This window comes from Molossus molossus, unplaced genomic scaffold (assembly GCF_014108415.1).
Source record: "Molossus molossus isolate mMolMol1 unplaced genomic scaffold, mMolMol1.p scaffold_m16_p_1, whole genome shotgun sequence".
Taxonomy (NCBI): Eukaryota; Metazoa; Chordata; class Mammalia; order Chiroptera; family Molossidae; genus Molossus; species Molossus molossus.
Window position 1 is genome coordinate 252,274,735 of NW_023425344.1, and position 11,841 is coordinate 252,286,575.

The following is an 11,841-nucleotide window of genomic DNA, read 5'->3' on the forward strand; positions in this document are numbered from 1 at the left end:
GCCATGGGACAACACCCACCTCTATCCTGGGGAAACAGAGAGGTTAGTGACTGCCCCGAGCTCGTATGCCAGGGACCCGGGGTGGGACTGGTCGCTGAGTCCAGCGGCACTGTTTCTGAACATGCTGCTCAGAGCTCCAGCACATAGACTGGGACATGCTCCTGACACAGGACACGTCCGGATGGAGTCACAGGCACACACACGGCTCTCTGCCGACCAGCTGAGTCCGGGGGCACCGCTGGAGCCTCAGCTTCCTCTGTGCAGCAGGTGTGCCCATGCTATCTCCCAGATTTTGGGGGTCATGAAAGGTGGGCCCAGAGGGGAGACATAGGTGAGCCCAGAGGGGTCTGGCCTTGAAGCTGAGCCTGCCCGGAGGGCCAACTTTGCTGTGCTGGAGGGCACACTGGGGAGGAGAGGGACCCTGAGCTCTGTGGCTCCCACTCAGACTTCCTGGTCAAGGTCCAGGTTGAACCACCCCACACTAAAAACACCAACCCAGCCCCTTAACAAGCAGAAGTCCACCCCATGCTCTGTGACGGTCTTGAGACCAGAGGTCCAACCAAATCAGCCCTTCTGAGATGTCCCCCCTAGACAGGCTGGGCACACAGGGCACCACTTGTATGTTCCCTGTTCCCTTCAGGGCCACTGGTGGAAGAAGAGAGGGCACAGGTACACCTGAGGTTGCATGGCCCTCATGTGTCCCTGGAAACACAGGGGGATCCCTGGAAACACAGGGGAATCCCTGGAAACACGGGGGGACTGGGCTCCCGGGGTGATCCACACTGAACCCACCTCTGCCCATTCACCAACTGCTAGCCAGCTCAGCTCAGCCCAGCTCACCCAGTTCAGCCCAGCTCAGCCCAGCTCATCCCAGCTCACCCAGCTCAGCCCAGCTCAACAAGCTCAGCTCAGCCCAGCCCAGCTCAGCCCAGCTCACCCAGCTCAGCCCAGCCCAGCTCAGCCCAGCTCACCCAGTTTAGCCCAGCTCAGCCCAGCTCATCCCAGCTCACCCAGCTCAGCCCAGCTCAACAAGCTCAGCCCAGCTCAACAAGCTCAGCCCAGCTCAGACCAGCTCAGCCCAGCTCACCCAGCTCAGCTCAGCCCAGCCCAGCTCAGCCCAGCTCACCCAGCTCAGCCCAGCCCAGCTCAGCCCAGCTCAGCCCAGCTCACCCAGCTCAGCTCAGCCCAGCTCAGCTCAGCTCAGCCCAGCTCAGCTCAGCCCAGCCCAGCTCAGCCCAGCTCACCCAGCTCAGCCCAGCTCACCCAGCTCAGCTCAGCCCTTTTCATCTCAATTTAGCTCAGCTCCATTCAGTCTACTTTAACTCAGCCCAACCCAGCCTAGCTCAGCAGAGTTCAAGTTCAGCCCAGCTCAGCTCAGTTGCTCAGCCCAGTTCAGCCCAGCCCAGCTCAGTCCAGCTTAGATTAGCTCAGCTCAGCTTAGATCAGTTCAGCCCAACTCATCCCAGCCCGGCTCAGCTCAGCTCACCCCAGCTCAGCCCAGTTCATCCAGCTCAGCTCAACTCAGCTCAGCCCAGTCAGTCCAGTTCAGCTCGGCTCAGCCCAGCACAGCCCATCTCAGCCCAGTTAAGCTCAGTTCAGCCCAGCTCACCCAGCTCGGCTAAACTCAGCCCAGCTCACCCAGCCCAGCTCACTCAGCCCAGCTCATGCAGCCCAGTTCAGCCCAGCTAAGCTCAGCCAGTTCGGCTCAGCTCAGCCCAGTTCAGCCCATCTCAGCCCACTTAAGCCCAGTCCAGCTCAGCCCAGCTCAGCCCAGTTCACCCAGCTAAGCTCAACCTAGTTCAGTTCAGCTCAACCCAGCTCAACCCAGCTCAGCCCAGTTCAGCCCAGTTCAGCCCAGCTAAGCTCAACCTAGTTCAGCTCAGCCCAGCCCAGGTAAGCCCTCTTCAGCCCAACTCAGCCCAGCTCATCCCAGGTAAGGTCATCTGTTCAGCTCAGCTCAGCACAGTGCAACCCATTTAAACCCAGCTTGGCCCTGGCCCAGTCCAGTTCACCCAGCTCAGCTCACTCAGCCCAGCTAAGCTCAGCCTAGTTCAGCCCAGTTCACCCAGCTCAGCCCAGTTCAGCCCATCTCAGCCCACTTGATCCCAGTCCAGCTCAGCTCAGCCCAGGCCAGCTCACCCAGCTCGGCTCACTCAGCCCAGCTAAGCTCAGCCTAGTTCAGCTCAGCTCAGCCCAGTTCAGCCCAGTTCACCCAGCTCAGCCCAGTTCAGCCCATTTCAGCCCACTTGAGCCCAGTCCAGCTCAGCTCAGCCCAGGCCAGCTCACCCAGCTCGGCTCACTCAGCCCAGCTAAGCTCAGCCTAGTTCAGCTCAGCTCAGCCCAGTTCAGCCCAGTTCACCCAGCTCAGCCCAGTTCAGCCCATCTCAGCCCACTTGAGCCCAGTCCAGCTCAGCTCAGCCCGGGCCAGCTCACCCAGCTCAGCCCAGGCCAGCTCACCCAGCTCAGCCCAGGTCAGCTCACCCAGGTCAGCTCACTCAGCCCAGCTAAGCTCAGCCTAGTTCAGCTCAGCTCAGCCCAGTTCACCCAGCTCAGCCCAGTTCAGCCCATCTCAGCCCACTTGAGCTCAGTCCAGCTCAGCTCAGCCCAGGTCAGCTCACCCAGCTCAGCTCACTCAGCTCAGCTAAGCTCAGCCCAGCTCACCCAGTCCAGCTCATGCAGCCCAGTTCAGCCCAGCTAAGCTCAGCCTAGTTAAGCTCAGCTCAGTTCACTTAAGCCAAGTTCAGCCCGTCTCAGCCCACTTAAGCCCAGTGCAGCTCAGCTCACCCAGCTCAGCCCAGCTCAGTCCAGCTCAGCCCAGCTCAGTCCAGCCCAGCCCAGCCCAGCCCAACTCAGCTTGCTTAACCCAGTTTGGCCCAGGTAATCTCAGCTCAGTTCAGCTCAGCTCAGCCCAGTCAGCCCAGCTCAGCCCAGTTTAGCTCAGTTCATTCCAGCTCAGCTCAGCCCAGGCCACAATATCCCAGCTCATCCCTGTCTGGGTAGAGCATCCTGCCATGTGGTCCTCTCTGTCTCGGTGGCTGTTCTCCACACCCCTGGTCCCAGGACAGCTCAAAGTGCCTAGCCAAGGAGATGAGGCCCGAATAGCACCTTGGACCCACCTGCTCAAGGTTGCTGGAGGGCCACCAAGGCTGAGAGACCTTGTGTCCACTCTTGTGTCCTCTGCAGAGGGGCTGGAGTTGGAAGGGCCTTAGGCTCTGCCTGATGCTGCGTGGCCTCAGCAGACCCCTGCCCCATGCTGGGCCTTTGCTCACTCTGGGGCGAGGCTGATGCTGAGGGGAAGACTGGGGAGGGGCTTCAGATTATGTCCTGACCCTGGATGGGGTCCCTCACCCACTTCCTGTCCCACCAGTCGCGGCCGCTTGTCTACACGTCATGTCTGGTCTGTGGTCTGGCTGTGGCAAGGCCAGGTGTGTGTGGCCTGAGCTGTGACCCCCAGGCTTTGGTGGGTCCAGGCTGCAGGTGCTGCTCATAGGGCTGGGCTGGGGTCGAGTTGCAGGGAAGCAGAGGCCGAAGTAAATGCAGTGGGAGCTCAGGGCCACTGTGGTAGAGCTTGTCTCAGAGGGGAGGCTGTGAGGTTCCGTGGGGCAGGGGTCCTGAGGCACAGGGCTGGCCCTGAGTGAACCCCAGTGGGCAGACCACAGGGTAGGGCAAGACGGTGGGAGCCACTCAGGATTGTCACCGTCAGTGATGCCCTTTAGTAGTAGCCTCAGGGGCAGCTGGGGCCCAGACTGAAGCCAGGGGCGGTGTGAGGCACCCCCATCTGGGAGCCTGGAGCCCTGCAGGTAGGGGCAGCCATGTGCTGCCTCGACCCACATATGCCTATGTTCCTGCCCAGGGCTTTCCCATAGCCCCCCCCCCCCCCCCAAGAGGTGGCCCTGGCCTGGAGACACAAGGGGCAGCTTGGTTTGTACTTGTGTTTATTCATCCAGCCATTTCTTCACACGCAGAGGTTCTGGAGTGACACACAGGAACTGACTGTCACCGTCAGAACACATACCTGCTGGCCAATGACACTGGGCCCCAGGCGGAGGTCAGCTCCTCACAGGGCAAAAACCCTAGGGCAGGTGGAGCAGGGGAGCAGAGCATGGACACAGGGCGGGGAGCCTGGGGTAGCTCAAAGAACCTCTGAGTGTTTTCAGGAACCCAGGGTCCCAGGGTCCCAGGGCCACCTGTTTTGTCCCAGCCACTCCTGCACGCCCTCCCAGCACCAGCACTGTCTGCACCAGATGACTGTCCCTGCAGCTCTGCCTTCTTGTCTGCCTGTGAATCCCCAGGCCCTGCACACTGCGTGAGGCCCAAAGCCCCAGCATCCCAAAGCACCCAGCCAGGGAGCAGGGGGAATGAGCAAGGGACACGTGATGGGGACTCACGGCCGGCACAGTGCCTGGCATGGACGAAACCAAGGAGGGCACTGGGGGCGGTGGGCGTACGTGGCCAGGCTCACACAGGGATGGCACAGCCCCATGCCACCATGAGTGTGAGACTTGGGGCAGATGAGGGGGAGTCCATTGGGACCTGAGATGTGACACTGGGTCGTCATGAGCGGGTGGTGGCAGCGGATGGGTGGAAGAGGCCTGAGGGAAGGGTGCCTGCACCTCCTGTGTGTCAGGGGCTGTGTAAGGGTCCAATTGGGAGGGGAAAGAGCCTGGAGATGGGTCCTCCCTGGGCTTCGTCAGGACGAGGAGCCTCTGCTGGGCCAAGCCTTGCTGGCTGGTGGGGCATTCATGACTAAGGTGCACAGACTGAGTGGCTTAAAACGGCAGAACTTTATTCTCACAGATGGGAAGCCAGAAGACTCTCACGAGGTGGACAGGGCCGCGGTCCCTCTGGAGGCCCCAGGGAAGGGTCCTTCCTGACACTTGCAGCCTCTGGGGCTCCTCACATCACCCCACTTTCCTCCTCTGTCTGCATCTTCTCTCCTCTGAGGACACGCGTCAGTGCATTTGGGGCCACCTGAAGTTCTCATCTCAAGATCCTTAACTTTAATCACATCTTCAAAGACCCTTCTTCCAAATAAGGTTCCAGTCACAGGTTCCAGGGTTAGGATGTGGACCTAGCTTTTGGGGTGACCCTTCAGACCACTATGGTGGCTTAGTAGGGGAGGGAGTGGGGAAGAGTCTGGGGAGGCAGTCTCTTGCTGGGAGGGCTGTGAAGGCAGGGTCACAGGTGTTCCCACCATGGGTCTCAGCCCTGTGGCCTGGGTGCAAACCCTGTCCTCTCCCCTGCCCATACCACACTCGGCCTCCAGGGGGGGCCGTCACTCCCCCCGGCCCAGGCTGGGCACAGATGCAATTCACCCAAATATGAGCCGAGCCCATGTCCTCATTCTGGGGCCCGTGGGGGCGTCTTATAATCTGGGATGTAGGTCAAAGTGCAGATACTGCGATTTACCCTGGGGGCTCCCAGGCCAGCAGGCTAGGAGGGGGGCACCCGGCCTTGCTTGACAGACCCTTGTGGGGAGTCTGGGGGGAGTTGGGCCTGGCTTCCTGTGGCTGTGTGTGCACACTGAGGTGAGTATGAGAGTGTGTGTGTCCCCAAGTGTGTGGCAGTGTGTGTCCCCAAGTGTGTGACAGTGTGTATCTCCGAGCGTGTGGCAGTGTGTGTCCCCAAGTGTGTGACACTCCGTGTCCCTGAGTGTGTCGAGGTATGTGACCCCGAGTGTGTGGCAGAGTGTGTCCCCGAGTGTGTGGCAGTGTGTGTCCCCAAGTGTGTGACAGTGTGTATCTCCGAGTGTGTGGCAGTGTGTGTCCCTGAGTGTGTGACACTGTGTCCCTGAGTGTGTGGCGGTATGTGACCCCGAGTGTGTGGCAGTGTACCGTGTGAAGGCACAGCAGGGTCAGGGCTGCGGCTTGAGAAACCCCTGCTCCTCAGTGTTCTAGCTGGGCCCTAGCCTTGTGTCTCTGGACAAGCCTCGGAGTTGCCCAATCTTGAGTTTCCTACTCCAATGGGGGATCAGGTGCCACAGTCTGAGCCCTGGCAGGTTGCACACTCCCTGTAGAGCTATTTTCGTCCCCATCCGTGTGAGCCGTGATGATGTGTCAGTCAGCACGGAGCCAGGCTCTCCGAAGGGCCACCCGGAAGAGTGGAGTCTGCCACCCAAAGGCACTGAGCATTTGTACACTGGCAATGCGGCCAGTGGGCCTGCAGAAAGGTCTGAACAGTTTCCAAGCCTCAGACAGGGTGAGACCCCAAAGCACGCTTAGACCCCACCTCCTTGCTGGAACTGTAACTTTTCTAGTTATTGAAACATGTTCTTCCTACTATTGGCCACGTGTTTTTCTCTTGCTGTGAAGGGCTCACTGCTTTCCTTTCATTGGTTCCCGAGTGCTCTTTGTATATGAGGGAACCCTGCCCTTTGTCACATGTCATCATGTATTCTCCTCTCATTTCCAGTGGACTGCACAGGGACCCTTGTGGCAGGTCTCTCCAACCAGGGAATCAGCTTCTTTATCCCGGGGAGGGTACAGACTCATGCCCACCACTGTCCTTGTCCATCTGGCCATCTCATGGGGACCTGTGGCCCCTGTCTCTTCAGCTCACCAGGATGTCCAGGCTGGCTGGGGGAGAACAGGGGCCAAGGATTGGCCTGTCTGTGTACCCAGTGAATGGGCAGTTTGGGGTGGGTGACTGGTGGTCCTGGGAGGCTGAGATTGGCCCCCACCTGGTGATTGTGCAACTGCATCCCCGTGGCCCCTGCACTGACCACAGGGGCTTGGGCTGTAGCTTCTGTGTTAGTGTGGGAAGGGGCAGTGAGTCTGGAGACCGGTGAGCAGGTGTGATGGGGACCAAGCCAAGGTGTTTCTGGGGGTGTTGAAAGGACTCTTGCAGGCGGCAGCTGGTCACTTGGGCCCTCAGGGCCCCAGAAGTGCCCTCTGCCCCTCGTCTGACCCCCCATGGGACACAGGCTTCTCCCCCAAAGCATACTCAGGGGACATGGAATTTGTAAAGAGGAACTTTACTGAGAGCCCCAAAGGGAAGGAAATGGAACTGCCAAGCCAGGAGTGGGAGGTGGGACGAGGCCGTGGCAGTTGGGGTTGGGGTTGCCAGACCACGTTGGCCACGGTGTGGACCCTGTGGGACCACTGTCGGCCCAGTGTCAGGGCCCCTCCCTCCAGGGCTTCTCTGCCTCCACATTCCGCAGGGACAGGGGTCGGGGTGCACGGCAGGAAGGGTGAGCCGAGGACCGGGCTGGGCACCAGGGGCCGGGAGGGTGGGATTACGTCTGGGGAGTGAGACCTCAGGCCGGACTTGGACTCTGGGCAGTGGGCCAGGCCACGGGCCCTGCTGAGTCTCGGTGAGGCTGGGAGCGGCGCCGACCTCAGGCCCTGGGAGGAGCCGAGTCTCAGCGCCCATGCCCAGCCGCCAGTCTGGAAGGGGCAGATTGGGCGGCAGTGACTGGCGGGGCCATTGGCGCTGGGCCTGGACCTGGGCTGGAACCGTCCGGCCGGGAGCTGGTGGTTGGGTCCCTGGCTCTGGCCCCGCTGGAGGGCTGTCTGCTCCCGCCTCGCTGGGCAGAGCCGGCGGCCTCAGTGGTGCCCGGACGTGGGGAGGGAGGTGGCGGGGCCTGTGCAGCTCCTGCCCCGGGCCCAGGCTGCCAGCGGCAGGACGTTCGCGTAGTCGTGGGTGGTCGGGGGCGTCTCCTGCAGGGCGGCGCTCACGACCCACTTCACCTGTGGGGAGGCCGTGCGTGAGGGCTGCACCCCGACTGTCCCACCTCCCGGGCCTCCCGCCCCCGCGGCCCTGCTGGGCGGTGTCCCACCTTGACGAGGGTGACGGAGGCGCTGTAGGTCACGCTGAGCAGGAAGAGCAGGATGAAGACAAGGAGGCTGCTCCACAGCCCGTCCAGCTCCTCGCCCTCCGCCGCCCCCACACACAGGTCCTGCAGCTCCACCTCTGCGGGACGGGCCAGTCAGCCCCGGCCGTGGGCTCGGGCGGTGGGGCCGCGCAGGACCCGCGGCCCAGGTCGGAGGCAGCCCCTGTCTGGCCCCCTCGGTGACTTCCCAGAGCTGCCAGCCAGCCCCAGAGGGTTGGGGTCTGAAGCCCCTGCCTTGAGGGTGGCGTGTGGGGGATTGTCTCAGTCCTCTGCTCTCTCCGGACCCCTCCCCAGGTGGCCACATTGTGTCTCCCTCTAGTCCTCAGGCTACTGTCCTGACTGCGGGTCACCCAGCCAGCCCTGTGGGCCCCCCTCAGCTGCTGCTCTGCCCCACCCACCCCTACCTTGGGGAATGGCGCCCACCCTCAGCTTTTCTGTGGGTGGTCTCAGACCCTCTAAACCACACACACAACCGGTGGCCCAGAGCCCTCAGGAGGGTCTGAGCTCGGCAGCCGCAGACCGTAGCTTCATGGGGTGGCCCGGCCGTGTGGGAGCCTGGAGCTGCCCGGCCCGTACTGGCCCTACTCTGTCCCTCAGCCTCCTGCTTCGAGGAGGGAGGCGGCCGGCGAGATGCCAGGCCTGGTGTGGAGTGCGCCAGTCGGGCGCCTCTGGGCTGTGGGCAGGCGTCTGCTGCTTTTCATATGAAATGTCCGTGGATGCTGCTCTGCTGAGGAGTGTGCGTGTGTGTGGGTGTGTGCGTGCACACGTGTGCAGGACAGAGTGTGGCGTCTGGGCTGTCAGGCGTGCACACGAGGTGGGGGCTTGAAGTGGGGTGGGGTTGGTCCCGGGCTTCGATCCCTGCCATCCCAGCCCCTGGGTCGGGGCCAGCAGCCTGCTCTGGGGTGTGGGGTGGAGCCTCATCTTGTGTACGTCTGTGTGTATCCGTGTGTGTGTCCACGTGTGGTGCTGTGTTCTAGTGTCTGTGCCCATGTGCATCATGTGTGTCTGATGAGTCAGTGTGTGTGTCTGTGCATTGCATCCGCGTGTATCTCTGTGTGTCTTTGTCCATGTCTGTCTGTCTGTGGATGCAGCTGACAGGGAGGGTTTGACTGGGGAGGCTGGGGCCACAGGAGGAAGCAGCGTGGGGTCTGCTGGGCTCCGGGTGGGGCTGGGGCTTTTCCACACCCACCTTGGATCCTGTGGCCCAGGTGTGACGGAGGGAAGGGTTTGGGAGTGGCCTGGTTAAAAGCACTGACCAAGGGAGGCTGCTCAGGAGCATGTGTACCACGTGCTCACCCGTGTGGGCACCGTGGCTGGTGGTGGGTGGCACCGCTGGAGTCTGCAGACTCGGAGCATGCTCGCGAGGGCCCTCCCCGGGTCAGTCTGGGTGGAGAGAGGTGAGGGCCCCGTGTGGGGTTGAGGGCCTAGCCCCCACTGGTGCTCAGCAAGTGCTGACCTGCAACTGGTGGGTGGGCTGCCTGGTTCCCTGCGTGTTGGCTTCTGTGTGGGCATCTCCCTCAGCCCCTTCCTCCACCCTGAAGGGCTGGTGTGTGCAGCTGGACCTGGGGGTTTGGGAGCCTGTCTGTGTCCAGAGGAGCCAGCAGGAGCCCCGAGTGGAGACCAAGGCTCCAGGGCCTCTTGGGAGGCAGGGGCTGTGGGCTGAGCTCGAGTCTCCATGATCTCTTCCCTGGGACAACCCTCTGGTTGCTAAGACGCCTCTGAGTGGGCAGCATCCACGGTGGGTTGGGGAGGGCCCCTGACTCAGAGGAGGATGTTGGACAGAGACATCGCAGCTCTGCCCAGCCCTGCCACCCCTCTCCTGGGCCTTCTTTTCTCTGTGCCAAGATACCCCTGCCCCGCAGCCCTACCCCCCAAGAACGGGTGCACCCAGGGCTCTGAGCAGGCGCTGGAGTGTTTATTGACAACACTGGGCAGAAGGGCTGTCCCAGCAGGATGGAGCCCTGGAAGGGGTGGGAGGCAGGGCATCATTTACCAGGGACTTTGAACACTGATTTCTGGAGGATCTTGTTCGGTAGTGCCTCGTGGATCACTTGGCAGGTGAAGGTGTTCTTTTTCTCCCAGTGCGTCCGGTTGACCTCCAGGCGGCTGAAGACAAAGAAGGCAGGGCTGGGGCCCGCGTCCCTGATGGGCCACGTGGTGCTGTGCTGGTCCAGCGGCAGCGGTTTCTCATCTTGCAGCCACTGCACCGAGATGTCCGCGGGGAAGAAGTTCTGGATCAGGCAGGCGAGGGTGACCGTGCTCTTGTTCTTCTGTTCCTCCTCGGACGGCAGCAACATGTAGACCTCGGGGGCGACACGTTTGCCTGTGGACAGGCGTGGGGTCAGCCCGGACTCCAGCAGGGGCCCACCCCTCCCCTGGGCTGTGGCTCACCGGGGGCCTTGGCGATGCTGCGCTCGATGCTCCTGGGCAGGTGTGGGTGGGTCAGTTTGCACGTGTAGGTCTCGCCCTGGGTCCAGTTGTCGGTGTCCACCGGCAGGGTGGATATGAAGGTGTAAGTCATGTTGAAGTGATGCCTGGTGTTATTTGTGGCCTTTAGCATGCGGTTCCCACTCTTCTGTGACCACGTCAGGTTTATGCCTTCCACGCTGGCCAGGTCCACCACCAGGCAGGTGATGTAGGGCGACTTGTAGAGGTACAGGTCGAGGGGGCTGGGTGGGATCACGTAGATGCTCACCCCGCGGGGCTCCGACTCTGTGGTGTGCGGGAGAGGCTGTGTGAGGCCGTGCCGGGCCCCTCTCAGCCCTGAGCGGGGGCTTAGGCATGGGGGTGCTGTACCTGGGCAGTTGCGGGCGTAGGCTCTAAGGGTGCAGCCTTGATAGTTGACCTGGCAGGTGTAGGTCCTTTGGGACACCCACTGGCCCTGGGTGACATTGAGCTGGCTGAAGGTGGAGGACAGGTTGCCCTCCTGCTTGTGGGGGCCATTGTACAAGGACATACCCTCGGTCTTCTGCCCCTCCACCAGCCAGGTGACTTCAATGTCACCTGGAGTGAAGTTGCTGATGAGGCACAGCAGCTGGATGATGGCAGCGGTGTTGCCACTGGGGTCACAGGAGGAGTGGAAGAGCCTCACGGTGGGCAGGGTGATGTTGCTGGGGCATACTGGGGGCAAAGGTGGTGGGCCTGATGTTGGCCTCTCTGAGCCTCTGAACGCCACCTCCCAGCCCAGGGCCCCAAGCGCTCTGGGCGTGACCAGCACGGTGGCTTTTGAGCCCCTCCACTGCCCCCTCTCGCCCAGCCTGCCCTCGTCTTTCGACAGCAGCCCCCTGGCTGTAGTTGGGCCCACCTGATTCACTTGAAACCGTCTTGTTGATGGGGGCGGATCCGGCGTGCTCCACATTGCAAGTGAACTTCTGTTCCGCCCACTCGCCGAAGACGGTCACCTGGCTGGTGGTGGTATAGAGGCCGGAGGTTGAGAGCAAGGTGGCAGGGAAGGTCGAGATGTTACTTTTCAGAGACCCCACGTCCCAAGTCACGGTCACGGGCTCTGGAAAGTAGTTGCTGACCAGGCAGCCCAGCGTCACGGAGTTGCCGCCTTTGGTGGTTTTGCAGAACTTCAAGGGGAAGACGGAGGGGCCCTGACTGGAGACTGTGGGATAGAACCGGGACCACATCAGCACTGGCCAGCCTCTGACCTGGGCTTCCACTCCCAGGGCCTAGGGAGTCTGGGAGGGAGCACTGTGTGGCGGAGGTGGGGTGGCCTCGTGGGAGGAGCACTGGACCCTTGCTCCAGCCCCAGGGGACAGAACAGCCCAGGCTCATTTTGGGCTTATTCTCTGATTCCTCCCACATACCTTTGTAGAAACCTGTGCCCCCCAGACGTTGTTGCTGTCCCCACCCTTGGTCAGGATCCCCACCCCAGCCCTGAGTGGCCAGAATGTGGGTTCTCAGGCAGTAGAGGCACCAGGCATTTTGCCAGGCTGAAGCTCAGAGCCCATAGCCCCCACTGGGGAGCAGCGACCCCCGAGACCCCAGGAACCAGCAAGATGTTC

General features: G+C 61.9%; 1 gene segment (V, D, J or C); it reads right to left on the reverse strand.

Moving 5' to 3' along the window:
- Positions 1 to 9,816: 9,816 nt before the first annotated feature.
- On the reverse strand, positions 9,817 to 11,463 carry LOC118623787. The segment is given in 4 exon segments: positions 9,817 to 10,154; positions 10,223 to 10,543; positions 10,628 to 10,951; positions 11,145 to 11,463. Coding segments are annotated over 4 exon segments (1,302 nt in total).
- Between the last annotated feature and the right edge of the window lie 378 nt (positions 11,464 to 11,841).